Below are 25,289 nucleotides of genomic sequence, written 5' to 3'. Positions count from 1 at the left end.
ACGCTAAAAGGGAAACATCGATAGATCGGCTCGTTTTAATATTTTCGATTATTCGTACAGGATTCGAGGAATATGCGATACGAGATTACACTTCGCTTCGATATTGCGACGCTTTAAATAAATCCTCTCCCCGCGCGCCTCCCCTCCTCCCCCTCCGATATCGATTTTTTATTTAACAAAGGTCGGAGGTAAGTGTTTTCGAGTGTGTTTTAGCGAATTTTATCTTGGCTCATGAATATTCATTCTCTCCAACAGTTTTCATATTTGTCACAGTTGGTTAATTAAATTAGAATAATCGGTTTTTCGGTCGTAAATGGATCGGAACGAAACATTCCCTTTTTCCGGATAATTCCGGATAAATTTATCGAGACGCTTTCTCGTTCCACGGAATAATTTAACTTCGTCGCTGTGCGCTGCGTGTTATGGTTGTTTAATTTTTTTTTAAATTAAAATTATTCGAAAAAAAAAAAAAACTCTTCGGAGAACAAGAAAGGATAAGACTAAGAAAATAGTGATAATATTTTATTCCAGTGGACAATCACCGTTCTCAAAACGCTTCTGAGACTACTGGTTTGATGCGCTTATCGCGATGTCCCTGAGCAAGGAGTTAAAAAAGGAGAATATTTTTAGCTGAAAAAATTTCGATATATAATTCTCGTGTCGACATGCCGTGACAAACACGTCGTTGGAAAAAACAAGCGTACGTAACAAATGATCGTGGCAGCAAGCTGGTAATCGGTAAGATCGGCGAGCACTGCAATTTTTCTTTCGCGACCAAGGACGTGGATCGACGTCCCACGTGGGACCGCCGCGACGATCGAAAATCGTATCGTATATGGAAACCGACAGAAAAAAAAGAAGGAAGGAAGAAAGAAAGAAAGAAAGAAAGAAAATTAGGAGAGGAGCCCACGTGGACGTGGAAAGCTTGCTGCCTCGTGATTCGGTCTAAACAGGGCTTTTGTTTCGTTTACGAAAGTGAAACGTGACTCGGTGAACGGAATTAACGAACTTGCGCTCCTTTTTCCTTGCCGAGACATGGCGTTCGTTTTAATTAATCTTCGAGCTTTTCGTTCCAGGCGGAGGGTGAAATTGGCAGGGGATGAAACGAACCTTCTTGCGATTAAATCCACGTGGAAGGAAATGGTGGGAGCGAAAAAAGGAAAAATTGTTAGAAAATATGAAGAGCATTTAGTTCCTTTATACATGCACGTGTGTGTGTGTGCGTGTGTGTGTATTAATTAAAGAGGGATGTTTTAATTTTAAATAGATACACGGCTAAGTGAAAGAAAAGGCGAAAATTTATTTCAAGATATTTTTAAACTTTGGATTTCTTTGTAAAAACGCGAAAAAATTTTTGTCGATCAAAAATTGTACGAAATTTTGAAAATTCTTCGAATTTTCCAACATTTGAAAACTTGTTTAACTTCTTCGCGATTCCCAGTTCCGAATTAAAATTTTTTCAAATCCTATCTTTCAAAGTTTGTCTTTAATCTTAAAAAGTGGTGGATGGCTTTGCTCGCTGAGAACGATATCGATACGCAGGCTTTAAACATCGTCTTTAAACGAGGTCACTAATCTCGCCTCGAGGAATTTCGTGAAAATTTCCAAAAATACGCTATAAAATATTTATAAAATTGTTTAATATCCAAAACCGTCGAGATACCAATTATACATGAACAATTATAAAAAGAAAATTATTGATATAGATGCAAAATAATGTTGGCATTACGCGATCAATCAAGTCAATTTAATTACATTTCTTAATAAAATTAATTTGGCCGCTTTGGCATCCACTTCTTGTCCCAACGCAAACAATTTGTTTCCCGCACAAACTTTTCTCCAAACGTTGCATCTTTTGGGATTGTGAGTCAAGTTGCGAGTTGCTGCCGCGTACACTCGAATCGAGCATAGCCTCAAACGAAGAAAGAGTAGGGGGAGAGGGAAAAAATTATACACGGAGGAGAGGTGTGTTTTCTTCGCCTCGTGACCTCGTTTAGAAACACGCGGATCTCGGTTTTTCGGCTCCGCGCACGCGATAATAAAATAATTTTCGTTAATTAAAAACACGGGGGAGAGAGAGAGAGAGAGAGAGACTTTCTTCTTTCCATCCCTGTTGAAACTTTCGAAAATCGTTGTTTCTTCGAGTCCATTTCGATTTCGAAATTCGATCAATGTCGTCGAGCAAGTTAAATCGAGCGAATGTTAATAATATGTTCAATTAATATGTTCGATTTGAAAGTGGGAATAATTGTTTTTATATTCCAAAATATACGTGTAATCCGATGATACAAAAATTTCTGATTCGCTTCGTTTCGATTTTCTTTCGTTTACTTTTCAAGAAAGAAGTAAAGCGAGCGAAGAAAAGTAATTTCGTTTTTTCACGCGAGTGTCGCTAGTTTATTCAGCCAACTTCATCCCAAACCGTGTTGTTGTTATATATTTTGGGAGTTGGTATTTGATTTATTATAAGAAAAATTCGTTTGATTCGCGTTTGATAATAAAGTAGCATTTTCGGCATATTTTACTTTTTTATTAAAAAGGTAAAAATGTTCAGGCGGGAAAAAAGTTACCCAAAGTCTATAGAGAAGGTGTATCAACAGGGTACATCAATGTCGAAATTAGTTTTTCAAAAACTTCCGACAATTTCGATAAAGATTAAAGACGCGTTCTGGAAGAAACTGATGAAGACAAAATAACCGACTCATACAAACAACTCGAGAAATCGTTAATTGAAGATTGAATTTCTCGAATTCGACACGGTGTTTCATCGTCGCGAAAAACAAAAAAAAAACGAAATTACTTTCCCAAATAAATTATTTATACATAAAAAGTATAATCGCTTTGTTTATCTCAAATAAGAGAGACGACGTTCGATTATCTTTTCTCACCGTCCCCCTCCCATTTTATTTTATTCCACCCCCCAACGCGAGATCTCTTCGTCGAAGAGATGGCGCGTCGTGGAAAGCAGATTTGGCCTAACGATCCCCTTTGAGCAATTAAAGCCCCCATTTACACGGCGACCGCTCGAGGACAAGCGAAACGAGACAATGAGGGCCGGAGACGAAAAGCTTATCCACGGCCCGATTAATTATCCCGTTGCACGGACTCCTGGTGTGATTCGCCGCTTACTTGGATATCCCTTGTTGCGGCCCCTGTCATACCGCGGACCCCCACGGATTCCCACGATTCCTCCTCGTGCACAGATACTGCCCTCCCCCACCTCGAGTTTTAATCGAGAATAAGGATCGATCGATCGATTCCAAATATTATTCGGTTCTTTTATCCGTCTCGAGTTGATTTTTTTCTTCTCTAGATTTTCAGTTTTAGCTCGTATAATTTAGGATGCTTTCGAGAATTTTTACTCTGTTTGATTTGTACGTGGGATCATTTTTCGTCGATGAACAAGATTGAAAGTGGGGATCTTAGGATTCTTTTTCTGAGTCGCGTTGAGAATAATGCGAATAGAGGAGAATCTAACTTTTCGAGAGTGACTTAATTAAGATTGTTTTTCATTAGTGGAATCTATATTTATATAGGAAAGTAACTCTTTAGGAGTGGTATATTCCGAGATATATTCTGTTGAGAGACTCTACTATGGATTCGAACTTTTGAAGATGAATCTAACTTTCTAAGAAAGCAAGAAGTCTCCAGAGTTCTTTTACTTTGAGATTCGCTACTTTTCGTCAAATATATTCACAAAATAATTCTCGACAGTAACTCTCGAAATTAAAATTTTTAGTGGACAGTGAATTTATGTTTCGAAAGTAACTCTTAACCCCTTGTCCTACAACAACGAGTGAAACTCGTGGTAAGAATTTTGGGCTAAAAACTATAAGCGCCTCAATCCAAACGAAATATCCAACCTGACTCGTGGATATTTCGTTTGGATCAAATATAAGCGACACGAGTGTGACCCGACGCGTGACCGAACTTCTTTGTGGCCCGAGAAATTGAGAATTAGCGAGTAGAACAAGAGGTGTAGTACTTATAGTCGCCTCTAGTACCTCACTGGCATCTTGTGCAGAACGATAGTCATCTATAATACTTCAGTAGCATCTTGTGCAGATCGACTATAGTCGCTCAGTAGCATCATCTTATGCAGAGCGACTATAGTCGGCCCTAGTACCTCACTGACATCTTATACAGAACGAGTTAGTCGTCCGTAGTATCTCAATAGTATCTTGTGCAGAACTATAGTCGCCTATAATACCTCAGTAGCATCTTATGCAGACCGATTATAGTCGTCCCTAATACCTCAGTGGTATCATCTTATGCAGAGCGACGATAGTCGCTCGTAATACCATAGTGTCACATTATGCAGAGCAACTATAGTCACCCATAGTACCTCATTGGCATCATCTTATGCAGAGTGACTATAATCGTCCTAATATCTCAGTGGAATCTTATGCAGAGCGATTAATCGACCATAGTATCTCAATAGCATCTTGTGCAGAACATGTCACCTATAGTTCACTAGCATCTGTGCAGCCACTAGCTCATAGCATCATTTTATGTAGAGCGACTATAATCGCCCTAATATCTCAGTGAAATCTTATGCAGAGCGACTATAGTCGCCGTAGTATCTCAATAGCATCTTGTGCAGAACAATAGTCGCCTGTAACACTTCAGTAGCATCTTATGCAGACCGATTATAGTCGCCCCTAATACCTCAGTGGTATCATTTTATGCAGAGCGACGATAGTCGCTCGTAATACCATAGTGTCATTTTATGCAGAGCAACTATAGTCACCCATAGTACCTCACTGGCATCATCTTATGCAGAGTGACTATAATCGCCCTAATATCTCAGTGGAATCTTATGCAGAGCGATTAATCGACCATAGTATCTCAATAGCATCTTGTGCAGAACGATAGTCACCTACAATACTTCAGTAGCATCTTGTGCAGACCGACTATAGTCGCTCAGTAGCATCATCTTATGCAGAGCGACTATAGTCGGCCCTAGTACCTCAGTGACATCTTATACAGAACGAGTTAGTCGTCCGTAGTATCTCAATAGTATCTTGTGCAGAACTATAGTCGCCTGTAACACCTCAGTAGCATCTTATGCAGATCGATTATAGTCGCCCCTAATACCTCAGTGGTATCATTTTATGCAGAGCGACGTAATACCATAGTGTCATTTTATGCAGAGCAACTATAGTCACCCATAGTACCTCATTGGCATCATCTTATGCAGAGTGACTATAACCGCCTTAATATCTCAGTGGAATCTTGTGCAGACCGACTATAGTCGTTCAGTGGCATCATCTTATATAGAGCGACTACAATCGCCCTAATATCTCAGTGAAATCTTGTGCAGAGCGACTATAGTCGCCCGTAGTATTTCAATAGCATCTTGTGCAGAACGATAGTCACCTATAATACCTCAGTAGTATCTTGTGCAGACCGACTATAGTCGTTCAGTGGCATCATCTTATGTAGAGCGACTATAGTCGTCCGTAGTATCTCACTGGCATCTTATGCAGAACGATCGTCGCTTCGGTGGCAGCGACTATAGTCGGCTGTGGTAACGAAAGGGATAATTATTCCGAAGCTACGCATTCGAAGACGAAAAATCATGTTTAGCGGCTCTGATCGATGGATGAACGGGACGAAAATCGGGCCGTCTCCAGCCAAGAATATTAGTTCACAAGCTATTCGTACAAATAGCCGATTAACGCGACCTGATTAGACGTTAGCGCGCGAATCGATCGATCGTGATTCACGAATCACGCGCAACTCTCCGCTCTAATCCGTTGTAATGTTGGCCAAGCGTTTGCGGGTCATCGATCAAAAGTGAATTGCAATCCCCGTCTCCTTAAAATCGAGCGGATATTCGAAATAAGAAAGGAAAATAATAGTTGGTTTTAAAAGTTTCAGAGGGATTTGTCCGAACGAAAATTGCCTACCGTTTTATTCGTGGCGATTAAAAATCTCGAATTTTTCTCGATCGAAGAAGAAGAAGATTCGAAATATGATTTCAAATTTATTCCTAACAGTGCAATGCTATTAATTTGGAAAATTGAAGTGAGTTTATATGGGATCGTTGAAAATTACTCTTATGATGAGGTCCAAAGTTATAAAGTTTCTTATCGATTTCCAAGCCAAGATACGATTTTCTTTCCCCAAGCTCCGTTTATGATGCTTGGAATGAAATCGAAGGGTTCGTGACAAAAATAATCCTTTCAGCCGCGAAGAATTCGATCCGGCGACTGACAAATCTGAATTTTTCATCTAAAAATTTCTTGAAAAATCTCAAATTTTTCGACTCGCCGCAAGGATTAGTAAATAACAAGTTGATAATTTTTCGAGAAAAACACGAAGCACGTTAACAACGAAATTACATAGATAAGAAAAATTTCTCCATCCCGAACGACATAATTAACACGATATCCTAAAGAAGATACCAATAATCTGCACGAGCATTTCTTTTATCTAAAGTAAAATGATAAAGTAATCGGGCTTAATTAACACCATAACAAATGTTCACTAAACCTAAAAGAAAAGAAAAAAATCGAAAAAGTCTTCTGGTTTAAATTGTATTACCCGTTAAACATATCCTTGATAACAAAATTAATTGCCGAGTATGAAAAGAAAAAAAAAGAACATGAAAAGATAATAAGATTTCTTGTTCTCAAGAGATTATATCTCTTCTGATCGATCGAAAATTACAACGGGTGCAGTGTGAGAAAAAGATGGTGTTTCGCAAAGAGCAAAGGTATGAAATTTTCGTCCTAAATCGAGGATTAGATTATGAGAAACAACGGTGTTATTAAGAACTATAAATCGGGAACGTATCGAAGAAAGAAACGTCGGGAGATAAGTGGAAGGAGAGAAATAGAAAAGAAAAATGGAAGGCTCGACGTGGCACGTACGTTTAATCGATTATACACACCGTGGTGTAATTACGAAATACATTTCTGCCGCTCACGATACGTGACTTGTTTCGATAAAGATGGAAAAAGAGAGCGGGGCTGATCTTAATAAGAATCCTCCTCGATCTTTGAGAGAAAAATGTACACGGGATGCGAATTCGTTCGTTCGTGGGAAGGGCTAACTTTAGAGGGGTGGATTCCAGAAGGCGGAAGAGAAAGGAAAAAGTACGAAAAGCCTCGGTCGAGGCTTATTTATCGAGTCACGAACGATCGAAGATGGAAATGGAGCGAGACCCTTCTGTCCTTGTTGCACCGATGTATCCTCTCTGTTTCCCCTCTCGTTTCCTCCTCAAGGAAGCGATAAATTGGCTCGTAATAAACACGGCCACATTTTCGTATTTTTGTTCTCTAGAATCGATCCTCCAAACGTGTTCCACGAGTGTATCAACATTTGTATTTGTTTTTGAGAGAAAATATTAGTGTCTCGCCATCTTCGAGTCGAATCCATGACTTATTATCAGAGAAAAATAGGCACACGTACAATTGGTGATTATTATTTTCTCGACTTATTTCGATTTGAATTCGTTTGAGATAAGGAATATCGAGAGTGAATGAGAAATGCGAGAAATTTCGGCGTTTATTTTTTGAATCGTAGACGTATAATTTTATTTGAGAAAAGATTATGGAAACATTAGAGTGGAAAAATTTTTCTTATCCGTCTTTGTTTATGATAAAGAAGGAGAATGAGAGAAATGTATGTGTGTACGTAAAAATGTTTATTTAAAGAAAATATTAAAAAATGATTTTTATCTTTAACAATCGTAGGACACGAACACGCCTTTCGTGTCGTAGAAACCTTGAACGAGCAGTACAAGTTGTAACGAGAAAAAGAAAAAAATACAATTATGATGTAACCGTGGATTAAATGTTTAATTTTACGTTTAACAATTCTGCGATTTTTTGCAAGTGTCTTCGAAAAAAAAAAAAGAACAATAAATTTTTGCCATATATTTATTATCTGGAAAGAGTAAGAGAGTCTGAAAACTTTCCATATAATTTTAAGTTAGCAAATGTAGGCAATGTACATATATACTTTGACGTTTAAATTGGTCCAGTTTCGGAGTTTCCAAACTGTGAGAAAGTTGACAATGACGTTTTGGGACAAAGATACTGTTATACGAATGCTGTTCAGCAACAAACTGTAGGATTAAATTTTCCGGATATAATTTCGCTATCCAATTTAAGGTTCCGTATTATATATCGGTTTTATTTAAATCTAACGAAAATCAAATGATTAGTTTAAATAATCCGACTCGAGATCTCGATAATTTGTATTGCCAAAGATGATTATGATTTAAAAAAAAAAAAAAAAGATGTTTAAAAATTAGCCCGCACATTTCGGGGGGAAAAATTTGCTCCGAAAAATTATTATTCAAATTTAATAGAAAGAGAAGGAAAATAAATTCAAAGGTATGGAATATCTATAAGTGAAAAAACGTCGATAGAACGTCAAACTTGACTCAGTTTCTTTAATTCGTTCCTCAAAGCGTGGAGAATCGAAGGTAATCGGAGCAATCATCTCGCCTTTAATGGACGCGCGTCCATTAAAATCTAGGTAACAGAAGCAGTCGATTAATCCGGGTGAATAAATATCACGGATAGGGCGACGCGTTTCCGTCTACGTCGTAACATCTTCTTTATACGATAAGGGTGGAAAAAAAAAAAAAAAAAAAAATCTGCATGAAAATGCAAACAATATTTGCATAGTATGTCGAGCCACAGGAAACATTGACCCATGTAATCCGATACCCGTATGAAAGAGGAAAGGACCCGACAGGACCCTTCAAGTTAAGTGGACCGCCTGCATTTTAAGATATCGCTGCGTGCGCATATGTTGCAGGTGCGGATGCACCGTCTCCTCAATCGATATCCTCCACTTCCTACGATATCGACGCGACATACGTTGCTATACCTTTTTTTTTTTTTTTTAATCTTTTTTGTATACTTTCTCGTATTTTTGTCTCACTTTTATTTTTTTTATTCTCGATGATTTTTTTTTTTTTTTTTTTTTTCTTTTCAATGAAATCAAACGTAACGATTTGTGATAACGTGAATGCGAGTCCTGCGACCTTCGACTTTTACATATATTAACATAACATTGTTTTTTTTTTTTCTATGACAATTTTTTTTATTTCACGTTACGACATTATTATATACGAACGTGTTGAACACGTTCTGTTGTAAAATTGTTATTACAGGTGTTGTTATTCATTTGATTTCTTTTTTTTTTCTTTTTTTTTTTTTTTTTCCCCTCTTTAATAGAAATAAGCTTCGAAATAACGAAATGTCATTTTCCTAAAAACTATAAATTCTTGCTTTCCAAGAATCTATAAACTCGAAATTATCTAGAAGTTATCTAGTAAACGATCCATAAAATTTATCGTGAAGATTTGTTCGAAATCGAAAGTTGCGCAAATTGAAAAGAAATATATACTGCGCGCAGTGAATTATACAAGTGAAGTCATTCTCGTTGGACGACGACCGGAAGTGCAGGTGTCAAAACGATGAAAGATCCTGCCGACGAAACGACTCGGACAACGTGAAAATGTGACGGTTATGGTGTGTATCTATGGTTATGGTTGCAAAGCACATCTACGATGCCAATGATAGAATATCGCGTTACCCGTATGCAGACACGTGTTGCAAGAAGATAGGCGGCCAGTGGTTCTCAACCTAATTTTTCGAAATTACTTAAACTTTCTTCTACAATCCCTTTAATACTGAATTATCTGTAATTGATCGTTCAAAAAAATTTATATTGCGACAATAACTTATAAGTAATTCTAGAATTATGATTATTTGAAAAAAAGGATTTCGATGATATTAAGCGTATGGTATAGTACATATAATGAAAAGTAAGTATCATTGTTAGCTACAACAAAGTGAATCGATGAAATATAAATCGATCGAAATATCTTATAATTATTTTCACGCAATTACATGCAAGGAATTCATAAGCAACGTGAGAGTTGTAAGAAATTTCCATGACACAATTGCTACGGTTGTCGCAATTCAAACGATTAAAATATTTTACGCTCTGGACAATTATAGTTCAATTGAATCACTGCCTCGATATAATTTATCGAGATTTATCTTAGCAAATTTTCAGACAGTAGACAAACATTCGATAGAAATATTTCCAAGAATTCCAGAATTTTTTTTCTATTTTTTTTTCTTTTCCTTCGAAAATTTTACAAATATCTTACGATATAACTTACCGCCACGGACAAACAGACACGAACAGACGTGATATATAGTTTGGCCTCAACGATTACCGCTAGGTATGTACCGTTTAAGTTATTACACGATGTTTGATCGTACGTAAAATAATTGCGCGCGATTAGTGGTGGAAAATGTCCAATTTAAAATAGAATATGTAAAGTCAAAGGGGGGAAAATCGAGAATACATATGTACAATATTTATGAGTTGTACGGGTGTGAAACGAAAGCCAGAAGTGCCAAGAATCTCGCGCTCTCCATAACTTTTGCCAGAAGTGCCACAGACGTGTCGTCACTTCTCTCACCGAGTTCTCTGTCACCGTTGCTTGATAGATTATTCGCGTGTTAATTATTTCTCATTCTCACGCGTGCAACATAAGATTTCCATGATTATGGAAGAATATTTTTTTTAATATTTAATATATTGTTTTATGTATCGTAATTGTTTTTTAATTGTTTGTTTACAACACATGATATTTTTGTGCTATGTAAATTACTCGATAATTGATTAAATTCCAGTTCTTGTAAACTTTTAAATTTTAGTGCGTATTGTGGAAGAAGAAGGAAAAAAGAAAGAGAGACGAATTTAATTTATATGTGAAAAGTGATTTCAAAGATAGAATAAAGTTAAAAAAAAATATTATTAAATCGAAGTGAATCGAAATGAATCATTGCAACTGGAATAGAAATTTTAGATCGATGATTTCAGATATCATAAGTTTTAAGAAAGATAGAAAAATTTAAAATTATAATAATCTCAAAAATTTAGAAATAATTTCAATTTAGTTTCAACAGAGAATTTTCTCTATCCGAGCATGGAGAACCCATTTTCCGTGCCAATTCAGTTAGCTCGTCTGCACAATTTAATTTCTCCAGATTTATTCCTCGAGGGATGTTTGAAAACATTTGTAAAGATATACGATTGACATTGAGACATGTGCGTCGACGAAACGTTATAACACGTGCTGAAACGAAAACCGGAAGTTCTGTAAAATGTCGATGTATTTTCTTTTTTTTTTTTAAATTCAGCAACTATAAAATTATAATCACGTATATAATGGTGGAAATTATGGAAAATGTTGAAAGTCGATAAAATTGTTAAGATTAGTTTAATTTAATTTTAATAATATATACGGAATTATTTGCTTGACTGTTTGATCCTACTTTGATTAATTATCTTATGTTAAATTAATTTATTATATCATCATAAAACTATGTAATTCAAAGCAGAACATTTGATTAATAAAAAGTAAATTTCGATTTCTTGTTTGTTAATCATTTTACGTTTCTGCTCTCTCCTCCTCTCTCTCTCTCTCTCTGCAAAGTTCAACAGCAAACTAAGGATGAACTACGCGAAGTTCTAAGTAAACGATTGCCAGAACCAATTAATTCTTATAGATATAACACTTTAATACAACAGTCGTTCTGTTCTTCGCTATTAATTAAGATTTATATCATACAAAGATAATGTCTTATTTAGCTACGTATAGTTCGTCTTAAATACTTTATATAATACAATAATTTTAGAACGATAAAAAGAAACATTTATAAGTGAAGTAATTTCTTGAAAAAAAAAAAAATTGGAATCGTACAAAATTAGCTGTAAAAATATTCTACTAAAAAAAATTGTTTATTTTTTCTAGAGAAAAAAAAGAAAGAAATTAATAAAACGAGTTTTTCATCTTAAACTCATAAGAAAATTTTCTCAAACTCGGTTTTTCATACTTCCCTTATAAACGTGTGTTTCCTTTAACGCAGTCGACGAAGCTTACCTTATCTAACATCAGAACATGATGAAGTCTTCGTCTTAAAAGATACTGGCAAGTTTATTAAACGATTACGTTCCCTTCATTTTTCCTTTCCTCGTCCACCACAGTTAACCAAAGCATTCTGTCTGGATGAGCATAACCGATGTTTAATTAAAGCGATGAATAATACATTTACTATACGTTTGCTAATTAGCGTCCTATTCCGCGATATTAAATATTAAACAAGGAGAGCGTGCGCGTACAATTATTTTCAAAGTTAATTAAAGTGGAACCACATAACACGTGTGTTTAATTGCATGAAAGCATCGAGATAAAGGGCGACGCGTAAACTATTGTTTGTCACGCGAAAAATATTATCTATTTGTGTCTCGGTGAATTCGATAGAACGATAGTTTAAGAACTACGGATCGCGGATCAGGTGAGAAGTAACTTCTGCCATACTGTTTTCGCGCATGCGCAATTTCGAGATATCCAGATCATCTACCACAATACATCGTATGATACGTTACTAAAGTTTTAAACTCTAATTGATGTGAATTGAGATCTAGATTTTTAACAAAGAATTCGATTTACGAGAAAAATATTTTCCTATAAATTATTTTATAAATGCTTATAAAGTTTTTTAAAACTTTCCAATTGAGAATTCGATTTAAAAAAAAAAATTCCTAAAAATATAGTGTTTTAGAATTTTTGCAATAAAATTTAATTTAATGATTTAATTTGATAATTAAATAAATTTTAAATATCAATTTTGCAATTTACGTATTAAAAGAAAAATCTTTATATTTAATAAAAATTCATAGATTATGTGCCGATTAATTTTGCAATTATTTTACAATGTTGCGTATTGAGTAAACGCCGTTTCCTCTTTCTAATATGAAAAAAGATAAAAAGATAAAAGCTATTTATTAAGAAAGAGAAAAAAATGCTAAGGGTAATTTTCATTGCTCAACTGCAAGAATAACGATCGTGCACACCGTTTACCATGCTATGGGGAATTAACAACGAATTACTTCTTCTTTTTATATCGGCGTTTATTAATAGAAAAAGTCTGAGGCGACGATCAATCGCTGCAAGCGCCACCTTTTCCCGCCTGATAGCTGTCGTTATTATGGAATACAACGATGTCAGTATGTACAAGCGATAATATTTTTTTTTTTCCTTTTTAATTACTAATAAAACTCATTTCCGCTTCACATCTCAATATATATATAATTTTTTTTTTGCATGTGATATTACAAAAAAAAGCTAGAAAATAAAGAGAACAGAAATGAGGTTCAATTAACTAACACGATGTGAAATATCGATCAAGTAATGTAAACCAACAAAATTTCTGTAAATGGTATACTCGTGAATATGAGCCAATAGTTTAGGGCGCATATTTCGTCAAACTATGCAGAACACCTGGCAGGTGCGAGAATAATCTCTGTTCTCAACTTCATAATATTAATATTATTTCGAGTCTCGTAGTATACAACGTTTCTTTTCTCATTCTCTTCTTTCTATATCTCTGTCTTTCTATCTATATCTCTTTCTTCTTTTTATGCTATACAAATATTCTCTTTCACTCGCACACTTGCGCGCGCATACGTACACCTGTGTATGGGGAAACTAGCTCTTAGACTAGCTCTGTCTCAATAACTACAAAATGTCTTACCAACAATTATGAGAATGCTCAGCAATTAGAAAAGAGAAAAGAAGATAGAAATAAAAAACAGATAATTCAGAGGAAAACAAAGAAAGAAAATAGAAATGAAAAAAAAGAAACTAGAGAAAACGATGAGATCGAAGGAAATGTAAGAAAAATTAAAGAGAGGTTATAACGTAAAAGGAAAGACGAAAAGTAAAAAGATCAAATAGAGATACAAAGAGAGAGTGTCGCAAAAAACAAAGGTAGAAGGTAAAAGACAGAAAGAGAAGAGAGATAAGTAAAAAGAAATGCGAAAGAAGAAAAAGGACAGGGAGGATGAACGCTCGTGGCGTTTACGGTTTGCTGCTCCCGTCTCGTTCCTCTTCGCTGGCTAACCGTTATACAACATCCGCTCTACCATAATGCCCTCCCGCTAGAGTCCCAAGTCCAATTGTTCATCGTTATACAATCATTCCCCAAGCTGTACGAAATTCAATGCGTTAGGTATATATACATACGATATTATGTGCTGAGAAACAGAACTGACACACCGCACAACCGTGTATGACTGAATTTATCGATCGCTCAAAGAAATTGAACGCGTATTTCTACCTCTACGTTCGACGAGTGTACGCCAATACTCTGTAACACGTTTTGTTTTTATTTTTTTTTCTTATGACACAACTATTTCCTGCAATTACAATTATTATTTTATTGATAATCTCTGAATAATGTCTATCAATTGTGAAATGTGACTTTAATTGCAACAGACTTTACCTAGGTGTCGATAGTGTTCTACAATCAAATCTAAATACTATATATCTAGTCTATAACACGATCAATAAAATATTTGTTTCTTAATATCATAACATCATTTTATTTATGAACTTTTTCTATTATTACTTTATTTATGAGAGAATAATAGAGTCCTATCATAGACTTATAGAGTTATAGAATATTTTCATTCAAAAAGCCGGATGCGGTTTATGTGTCACGAAAAGCTAGCAGAAATACTCGTTTGAAAATTTTAAAGCAGTCGCTAGAAAATTTAGGGCATCAAGTACATATCTAATCGTATATGCTCTCGTACATTATTACAGTAAGGAAACAACTAACCTACCGCAACCGCTTGCAACTGAATATATCGATCGTCGCTATATACAAACCTTGTATATATATATATATATATATAACACACATAGTACCTCACTTGTCGCGATTGTTTTTATCGATATCAAGAAATTGTTTGAATAAAAAATTCCTAACGATCATAATTACAACGAAAATACATGAAATTGAATTTATAACGATTATCAGAAATTGGTCGACTTACATTATTCTTGTTGATATCCTTGAACAATACTATTCCAAGCTAGCGAAAATCCAGGATCCATTTTTGTACGCATCTGTACTATCCATCATACTGAAATATGATATGCGTTATGGATCAAGCTGGGTTATAAAATTTTCATATATTTTAGAATATTTTGAAACTTTTTTATCCATGAAAAATAGTAAATTTAAATAATGTATAACCAAATATCTAGTATAGTATATTTTTTATGCATGAAATAAATTTGCAAATATGCATATCTTATTTATAAGATTCATTAATTCTATCAATTTAATTCCTTTTTATTATTAATTTGATTAAGCTAATTAAAATGTAAAAATTTACCTCATTCCCTCCCCTGGGTAAAAACAGCATGAATCACAATTAAATACATTGAAAAAAAGGCCATTGATTAAATCTATTGCATTAAAGCGACGAACAAATAATTAGAATTTTCGACGGCATGGCTTCTCCGACATGTAATGAAGTAGTTATCAACTGACTAATAAATCACTAACCAATGTTGTCCAATTTTGTATGCTGTCGAGATTTACGAGCAGCTTTGCCGGATTAGCAATCGAATATTATAGGATTATAAATCCTAATTTGTAGTTTCGACGCGAGGAGGAGCGCATGTCGGTCTAATCGACCATAGAAATAATACAGAGATGATCGGAAACTTGCAGATTAGAAACAACACGGAAAATCGTTTCCATTATACGATTTCGATACATTTCGCTGTTAATTGCAAGATGGTTTGAATCCTGACGAGAGCCAGAATTTATCTATAATATATAATATAAACACCAGTACTTATCGATAATTGCCGTATAAAGCGATTAACCTTCTTTTTTGTATCGGTTAAACGAAGCCTGCGAGATCCTCATTGTTCCGCAACAAATTGTCGTGACCTCTTTGTTCAACAGGAGAAAATACTTTCTCGTAGGGAGAATTTTTTACACTTCCCGAGGGAAACAATATACTCGATACCTATGGTTAAATAATAATATTTTGTTGTACGGTAAAAAAACCTTGTGTGCTTCTGTAACTATAAGAAAATTTAATAGAAAATATTGTTGTATTGCGAAATGAAAAATAACATTTTTAAGATTTATTGAATAAAATTTTAATTTGTTCTTGATTTCAATTCTATTCCTTAATTACAATCGTTGACTCGAGATTGATAAGAATAAAATAATTACGGTAAAATAGATTCATGATCGATAAGAACCTACTCAAGGATATTCGATCTGTTTTATTTTACATTGCTAATAATAATCAATTAAAGAATTCCATTGTAATCGTTATACAAGGCAATTTAAATATTTAAGAAACAATATAAATTTTTATATTTCTATCGTTAAAAGAATTAGTAGTACTAAACATTATTTAATTTTTTTCTCGATCATAATTATATTAATTTAAATTTTCATACAATTTTCATTGTGTTTGTGTATATAATATCACGAATATCGATCCATTTTCTATAACGCACAGCGAATCATTAATATTTTAAAGAACTTTGTGCTTTTGTCGTTTCCTGGGTGATCGTGTGGTGACTTCGAGAATCGATCGCACTCAAGCTTCACTAACCGTCGACCACGTTGCTCGTGAGGATACCTTTGATACTAGCTTCCCAACAAAGTCGACTTAACGCGGTTCCTTACGCGCTGAAACGTACGAGCGAGCAAATCCAATTATCGGAAAGAAGAACGGTCAAGGAAAGAGGATTATTCTTCTACATATAACGACTTCTCTTTCTAAGTTCAAACGCAATTGTAAATCTCGATTGTACACCACTGTTACTCGAAGCTTGTCCACTTTTCTCGATCTTAATTTGTCTTTATAGTGAGAATCGATTGGTAAAGCGTGCCATCGAAACGTGAGGGCGCTGCTTGTTTTGGATAGAACGAACGTGATATTAGTCGATAAACGAAAACGAGCTATCGATTTTTCCAATTTCGATGACACTATAAATAAATGTTTTTACGATAAAATAAATGATATATTTTTATTATTACTTATTCTTGGTTATTAATGATTTTTAAGACATAATAAAATGTAATAAAATTTGAAAATAAATTTAATTTTTAATGGATATTTAATGGATAAATATAAAGTATAGATATATAAATATTATAATTAGAGGAATCATTCATCGATTCGATGAAATGTAACGAAATTGCCGACTGCCGATAGAAGGAGAGCAAAGTGAAATAATACTGATTATGGTCAGACATAGATTGACGAATACGAAGATTAATGCGATTTATATTAGATGAACATGAAGATAAATTGTATTCAAAACTGAACTTGACCAGAACTATTAATAAACAAAATACAATATAATTTCATAGAAAATCACATTGTTTCTTCAGCATTGCTTAACCCTAAAACTACCAATCTTTAATATTTAAATATTTATTTTACATACGAATGAATATAATTAAAGTGATACCACCAAAATAAATCTCAATAAATTACAATATTAATTTTGTCAAAAACATTTTCATATTTTCAACAATCGTAAAACAAAAAATATGAAATTTGGCAAGCAGTTGTTCTAATATGTTAACACGAAATATACCATATAGATCAATCTAACGAAAAAAAAAAAAAAATTATCCCAATATATTTCATTAACTTAATATTGAACAGAAAAATATGTCGATAATAAATAACATTATTTTATAAAAGATGATTACAATACAATTCAATTTCCAAAAAGAAATTTTCTAAGTCAATAACATTTTCTCTAATTATATTTACAACAAAGTATAATGAAAACAAGATATATTTGCCTTTAAGCAAATTAATTAACACGAAAGGAAAATGGCATTTGACAAATGATCGATATCAATCAGATTACACCTGCGTAATAATAAAACGTTTCAACAAACGTTTCAACGTTTTGTCGGAAAGTTGCTGGACGAGTTATCTAGCCGCGTTAGATTTAGAAAGTAGAACCCGATCTGCTGATCGACCCTTGCCGGAGAGGAGAAACCGATACAAGAAACAGGAACGGTTGCAGAAAAAAAAAATTTGCAGTCCAAATTGAAACCGTGATTGGCAGTGTTCGATTGCCTCGTATTCCCATCGTTTTCGATCGTAGCCGCTTTAAAGCCCGGAGACAAAGCTCAAAGCTGCCGTTTGTCCCATCTGTTTTTCGTCTTCGCGATAAATCCCATTTCAGGCAATGTTATTTCCCGGCCGACAAGTTTAATTGGGTTTCGCCATTCAAGAAGCTCGACACGGATCATCCTTTATCCATCCATGGGGAACAGAAACACGAATTCCAGCCGAGCGGCTTATTATTTTCGATATTGAGCAACGGACCGCAGAGATCTGACCTTTTAAATATTGACAATTACCGAAATAGCCCACGTGTGTTTGCGTTTGCGGGCCAACCGGAGCTACACCTATATCGTATAGCAATACATTTTAATGAATTGAAGTCGAGAGCGGTTCATCGATATCGTAATGAATTTTCGCTTCTATTCGCGGTGTTTAAAAAACAAAAAAAAAAAAAAAAAACGCAGTTGCGGCGCGCAATAGGTATTCAATGCAGGCAATATAAATGATATTCGTTAGAACGAGTTATTACGAGAAAATTGAATAGAATTCTTTAATTTCTTCAAAAGTGATTTTATTGCAAGCGAATATAATTTTTTGTTCCAAGAGATAAAAATTCTTAAGTAACGTTATAAATAATACGTTACGGATAATCGGCTTCTTTTTTTGAAAAAAGAAAAAAAAACAGACTCAAGTCTTTGAGAATATTAGATGATGATGAAGATGCTTTCGAGGGTATATAAAGTGTGTACTTAAACTTAGATGCTTTAATGCAATATTTCTTGAACGTTCTACGGCCGCATCAACGGCCATTACTTGCAAACAAAGTGGTTCTCGCGGGCTACTGCGAACCAATTAATTTTCTCCGCTATATTCGAAACGCGTTTCGGATCGTCGTACCATTGTATTCTAGACATCGGGCGAATTACCTATTCAACCATTGTACCTCAAACGCAAATAGAACGTTCCGGATTATCTCGTGAAATCTATCGAACAATATTCCTCGAAAAGTACTTACGCCTCGGCGAATGTGCAATTAAATTCTTACAAAAAGAAAAAAAATATATGTATATATCTTCGTTGTAATCTCGACGAGCGTGGAATGATGTACGCGTGCGAAAACCGCATATATACTTTGCAACATGATGCTACAATAAAAGAGTCTTACGTAATAACGACGATTACACGAGAGCTACTAGGACCTTCTTGCGTAAACCGCTTACGTGTTGCCGCTTGGAAAAATTCTGCTGTGCGGTTTAAGACAACCGGGTGAATTTTATTGCCGACATAACTTCGCTACAATCCCCTTACTTTATCACGCGGATCACACCGAAAAACGACCCTACTCCTTTCCTTTACCTTCGCTCTTTCGTCTGTTCCAATTGTAAGTATGTATGTATGTATGTACGTATGTATGTATATGGTCTCTCGACTCGCTGTGTTTCACGAACAAGCGTTTCTTCCTACAGAAGAAATTCTTCCAAAGCTTCACTTCCAGGAAAACACGTTACGTAGCTATTTTATCTCAGTCGTTCGAACATACGCTCGCCTCGCGCCGCTAGAACGTAATTCTTTGCATGCTTCTCCGGTTGCAACATTTTTTCCAAAGGAATAGTAAACTTCGAGCGAAGTGAGGATTTTTCTGTTTTGACCCGATCTTATCAATGCTTCTGCTGATTCGATATTCGATTTTGAGATTATTGTGGAAAGTAAAATTTTAACAATGATTTTTAATTACTGGTTTCTCGGATTTTCTTTTTTTTAAGATTAATTTCTTTCGATTCTATAATTATTTCAGATTATTTCAAAATATATGTAATCGAAATAGAAAAGAATCTTTGGAAAGTGCACAACTTCTTTTTATGAAACTTAACGAAATCTTAAAAGCTCTATTATACTTTAATATTACATAAAGATTGGTATTTAAACTTCCTTCCCACGTATCGAAAATTGTCTCGTCCTCCAGTCAACGCGATCGAGAAACGAAGCTAATCTTAAGAAAATAAAATTCCCCTTTACAAATCCCTCGAAATCGAATCAAACCGGGCAACCTTCGCCCTCACAATTTCCTATCTGAACGACCCACGAAATAATCCAACGCGTACGTTTCAAGCAGAACCAAGATTCTCCGTGTATTTGGCCTTCTTCTAAACTCGATGCTCGAGCGAAACCAAATTTTCCCCAGAGAGAGTGCAGCTTTATCCAATATATTGCACGAGACTGCATTCAAAACCAAAATGGTGAGTAAAATTTATAGGAAAAACTTTTCAAACATCATTTCAAGAAATCGTTATTCTACGTTTAGATAAAATATTTTTGAATAGGGAATTAAATTTTGGAATAAAATATCTTTATTATTTCGATAATCTAAATCAAGATTAGCAGGGCGATGAGAGAGAAACGCACGGATACATGCAATGTCTATATAGAAGTAGAGACTATAGAAGAGAGAGAGACCTAAGACGTATACTCACACACGAAGACACCATAATCATCAGGATTTATGCGCAAGTGCCGTTTCTACGGTGAGTGCGAGACTCCGTGAAAGTTCCATCGGCCCGTGAAAAAATCGACAAAGATATTTCGAATTCACTGGGCAAATAGTTATCGAGTACGAGGTATAACGGCATTATCCTCTTAGCCGTAGGTTCAACACGGTATCACATTATGCGTTAACTTTCATTGATGTGTGCAGGTGCGTGCATAAAGAGAACTAACCTCTCACCGATTCCATGTATCTCCATCTTTCTCTCTCTGTCACTTTGACTCTTTTCATCTTGTGTTGGCGCATGTTTCATACGCATGCCCTTCCTCTTTCTCTTTCTTTCTCTCTCCCTCCTTTATCCCCAGATTCGCCGCAGTCCAGTCCTACGCGATGCGTTAATTTACACGTATACACGTGCGCAACAACTTGCAACCGAGGTTTGGACATTTCGAAGGTAAACGTTAATGCGTGCAAATTAACCGAAATTCGTATTCGCACGCACGGATAAATCTAGTGCTAGTCGCGTCGTTCTCGCGAAAACATGGCGGATGCTTCGATTGAAATTGTGTTTTCATTCGGTCGGAAAATGTGGCGTTAATATTACGAAGTATGAATATTGAAAATTGTAATCTAACCTATAATTTATCTAAAAATCGTATCTCTATGTACAAAAGTTATTGATTCGAAATATATTTAGCATATTGATATTTTGTACAATTAATTAATGTTCTATGACGACAACGATCCAATTTTAGGTTAATGTCGTTTTCACAAGATGAAAAATTTTACATTGTGATTTTATACGATTTAATGAAATTTCTTGGATTTCGTGGATGAACTTTGAAACGAAGTTTGCGTTGGAAAATGATGAAGTTTGCTTCTCTAGTGAAACAGTCAGTGCTTTTGAAAGTTTCGTATAATTGAAGAACGAATGTGCAGAGGAAATAGTAACCCTCCACTGGGTAGGGTTACGAACACAAAATGACTCGTATCTATTGTTTTCAAACGTCATGCCTATTTGATTGATTACAGCACAAATGTCTGAAACTTTGTATTCATATGTGTACATTCGTATGCATAACGGAATTACTTTTTACTTTTTAGAATCATTTTGTTGTATGCATTCCACATTAAGCATAGAATTGAAAATTCAATTTAATATATTATAATACTCTATAGTTTCGTTATACGAAATTTATGTAATTTTGCGATAGATTTAATTGATATTAATTGCAAATATGATTCAAAATTTAATTACTTAAAATATGTACTATTGAAAGCTGGGAAACGCAATTTAGTGAATTTGATCGAAGTAAATTCGTACACGTATATAAATACAAAGTTGTATAATAAAATCATTTTGAATATATATCGGCGAAGAAATTTTTTATTTCGTTCGAATAAAAAAAATCAACAGATATTTCTATACATTTTGATAAAAATAAAAATTTTGCAATCATTCCGCTTAAATTGATTATCGAGCGTGAACATACTAACGAAAAGGCAAGAAGCGTTACAAAATTAATTTCCATTTTATATCGTCCTCGTCGAACTAGAAAATTAATTCTTTCATTGCGCTCGCCATATTTTCCAAAGAGTAGATCTCTAACGCATCCAGACTGTTATAAAAAAAGCGAATCAGAGCGTAGAAAACCTGGAAAGCGTTTCCGATCGTTATACAATCGACCACGGTTCGTGATTCCATCGATTTTTGCATTACGCAATCCTAACATGGAAATTTTCTGCGTTTCGAAACAACGAAATTCTGGTTGAAAATCCACCGAAAATCCGTTGTTTTTTTTTTTAATACAGTTATTTTTTTTGGAAATCAAGTGACCAAGAAAATTTTTTATCTCTATTCAAGATGGAAAAACAAAGAAAAAATTTAATTTTTAATTTCTATTCAAAGCAAAAAAAAAAAAAAAAAAAAATGGAAAATGCTAATGTCTGCAACAAAAATCATGATTCCTTTTTACGAGACATCTGCAATAAAATATGGAACGACAGGTATGAATTATGTAACATGAAAAAATATTAAATCTTCACTGAAAAGTAAAAATACAATAAAAAACTAATATACAAAAATTTTCAAATACTACTACAGCTATATTACTAGTTGTTCATTTTTAATTTTATTTCAACGAATTCTTCGGACAATTATTCAACGATAATCAAACTTTCCTTTTAATTTTATATTAAAATATTTAATATCTTGCCTCAACTCTCTTGCAAAATGTCACAACTGCAAAATTTCTACCATTGTTTCAAATCGATGCGTACTTTTGATGGAAAATCATTCATTCATGATATGCAAACATTCCAAAATTTCATTCATCGAAGGAACGATTGGTATAAAAAGTAATACCTTGAACTTCAATTTCTTCTTTCCTTCATCGCGAAAATCGGTTCCACGTGTTTCTCCTCCCCAGACTTCCGGGAGAGAACATTAAAAATTCCAACGAGCTCGTTCGAGACTAATTGACCGCGAATCAAAGTTCCACCGCGTGGAACTTATTTTTGAAATTGATCCGTGCAAGGGTTCGTTAAGCGGTTTAAATCCTCGAATTGATATCCGGAGATCGCCACTTCCGCCTTCCAATTATCATACGTGATATCGAGTGTTCGTATTAGCCGGTGTTTAATTCGCTTCAAGTAATTTATCACTTCGATTCAGAATATGATATCGGGCAAATTTGTTTCGATAATTGATCAGATGTATAATTTCTAATAAGCGTCGAATAGGATCTATTAATTCGGGCTGATTATAGTTTTGGATCAATGATAAAATTAGCAGTTTTGTTCTTGAAAAGCGGTGAATGGATCGAGTTTGATAGATGAAAATTTATGATTCATAGTAAATTGTTGCACGTGTAAAAGATCAAACTAACGTTTCACGTTATTATAATTATCTTGATAATTAATATTAATGAAAAATTCATTGATTTTAAATTTTTGCAATCAATATTAAAATGTATTTACATAAAATTATAAAATGTACACTTGTATACTTGTATAATTTAGTATTTAGATACTGATTTAATCAAAGTACAATTTTATTTCTTTTAACAATAATTTCTTATGATTGTAAAAATCTGATGTTATGAAAATAAAAATATGGCACTATAAATTATAAATTTCGTATGATACATATTCTGATTTTAATTACAAAATTTTCAGATTTCTAAAATATCATCAATTTAGAATTATTGATATTGAATAAATGATAGATATTAATTTGCACAATAATCTACAATAATAAATAAAGAATAAGTTAAGTCTATAGATATTTCTAAAATAATATTAACAAGAATGAAATGTTATTCTTTGAAAAATTAATCTCGAAATGTAACCATGTTCGTAAACGAACGAGGCAAGTATCTTTATCTCGTTACGATTAAACAAGCCTCACTTGATTGTACAAAAGCTGTAAATTTCCTACAGTACATATACAAAACCAAGCTTAAACAAGCTAATAGCGAATCTCAAAGCGCGTAAAATTCGATCTTTCTATATCTAAAACAAAAGAAAAAATACAACAAAGTGAAGAAAATTTAGAACAAATATTTAATATTGGAATCTTAAGTCAAATTCAAATGAAACGTATATAAATATTTTAATTACTTTTTATTCCATAATTACATTCATGGATGCGTTTTTCTTTTTTTTTCATTAAATTCTGAATACAATCCACTTTCATCGATTTTTCATTGCTCTCACAATTAAATCGAGGTAATCTCTAATTATTGCTGTGCACTGCACTTTTATTCATCCTTTTGTCACTTCGACAAAAAGAACATATAAAACGCTTAGAATGCAACGTAGAAAAGTTTCTTAAATAAATTTAAATATACTTATACTGATCTGTGTAAAAAAAAAAAAAATATATTACCCAACATCTATTATTAATTAACAAACACTTGATACGTAAATTCAAAAGTATTCGTATTCGATTGTTTTTTCGTTCTATAACGAATGAAAGAAACGGAAAGAAAATAGTGGCCATTTTGTTTTGTGAATTTTCGCTGCGAAACGGTCGTGGGAAATGTAAAAACGTTTCCTCGTTACATCCAAGCGTGGCCTCATCACGCAACAAATATCTTTTTTATCAACTGCATAGCGAGAATTAAATTTTTCCCCTACCCATCGTGGTTTTTCTCGATGGCGACAAACGCGAAGAGGAATCACCAACAGTGGCGAGCAGAGGGTAAAAATCACGCAACTTCTCCCTTCCCAACTGGGGAAAAAAAAAAAAAGCTGTGCACGCTTTTTATCTCAAGATCACTGGCTAAATTTTAATTACGAACCCGAGGATCCCGAGATTCAGAGTATATAATTTTTATTATACGCTCTTCACCGGCTTATTCCGTTGGTTGCGGTGAACTGTCGAGTCGAGAAACTCGAATTTTATCATGTTACTGTAGCTGATATAAGGGGAAAAAAGATTTTTTTTAAGGGTTTTTTTTTTGGTGATTTATGAACGATTACCAAGTTTTTTTTTTTGCGATATCTTATTCCACTAGTCATGGTATTGAATACAGGTGAAAAGTACAGAGTTGAAGAACTCGGATTTCATACATGATACATGGAATGAATTTTTTAGTGAATTTTTAATGTAATTTATGACTGGTTATTATCATAAAATGATATTGTTGGGATATTGAGATAAAGTTAATTCTTTCATTAAATTTTCAATTATATGTAAAATCGTGAAAAGTGAAAAATCAAGGATAATTGAAAAGAATATTAGTGTATATTTTTTCATCTGTCCTAAAGAATGCATTTTGTACGATATTTAATTACGTGCGTCTATATTTTACGTGCTGTTACAGCATAGAATAATAAA

The 25,289-nt window shown here is 34.1% G+C and overlaps 1 protein-coding gene across 11 annotated transcripts in view; it reads right to left on the bottom strand.

The window, feature by feature from the left end:
• Positions 1–25,289, bottom strand: part of LOC100865386 (protein couch potato) — a 146,390-nt gene that overhangs the window by 117,362 nt on the left and 3,739 nt on the right. For 2 of the 11 annotated variants that reach the window (XM_086910230.1, XM_086910231.1), the window contains exons 1-2: positions 14,890–14,974; positions 11,930–12,051 (exon numbers count right to left, since the gene is read on the bottom strand). The exons of 7 other annotated variants lie outside the window; for them this stretch is intronic. In XM_086910230.1, coding sequence (XP_086766356.1) covers positions 11,930–11,941 — 12 coding nt within the window. In that variant the 5' untranslated portion in view covers positions 11,942–12,051; positions 14,890–14,974. Of the gene's footprint in view, positions 1–11,929; positions 12,052–14,889; positions 14,980–25,289 lie in introns of those variants that run through there. 2 more of the 11 variants (XM_086910234.1, XM_086910235.1) reach the window with 1 other exon arrangement.

This window comes from Apis florea, unplaced genomic scaffold (genome assembly GCF_048593485.1).
Source record: "Apis florea isolate Af1SG1 unplaced genomic scaffold, ASM4859348v1 contig_3170_pilon, whole genome shotgun sequence".
NCBI lineage: Eukaryota > Metazoa > Arthropoda > Insecta > Hymenoptera > Apidae > Apis > Apis florea.
This window is presented reverse-complemented; position numbering and strand designations above follow the sequence as displayed.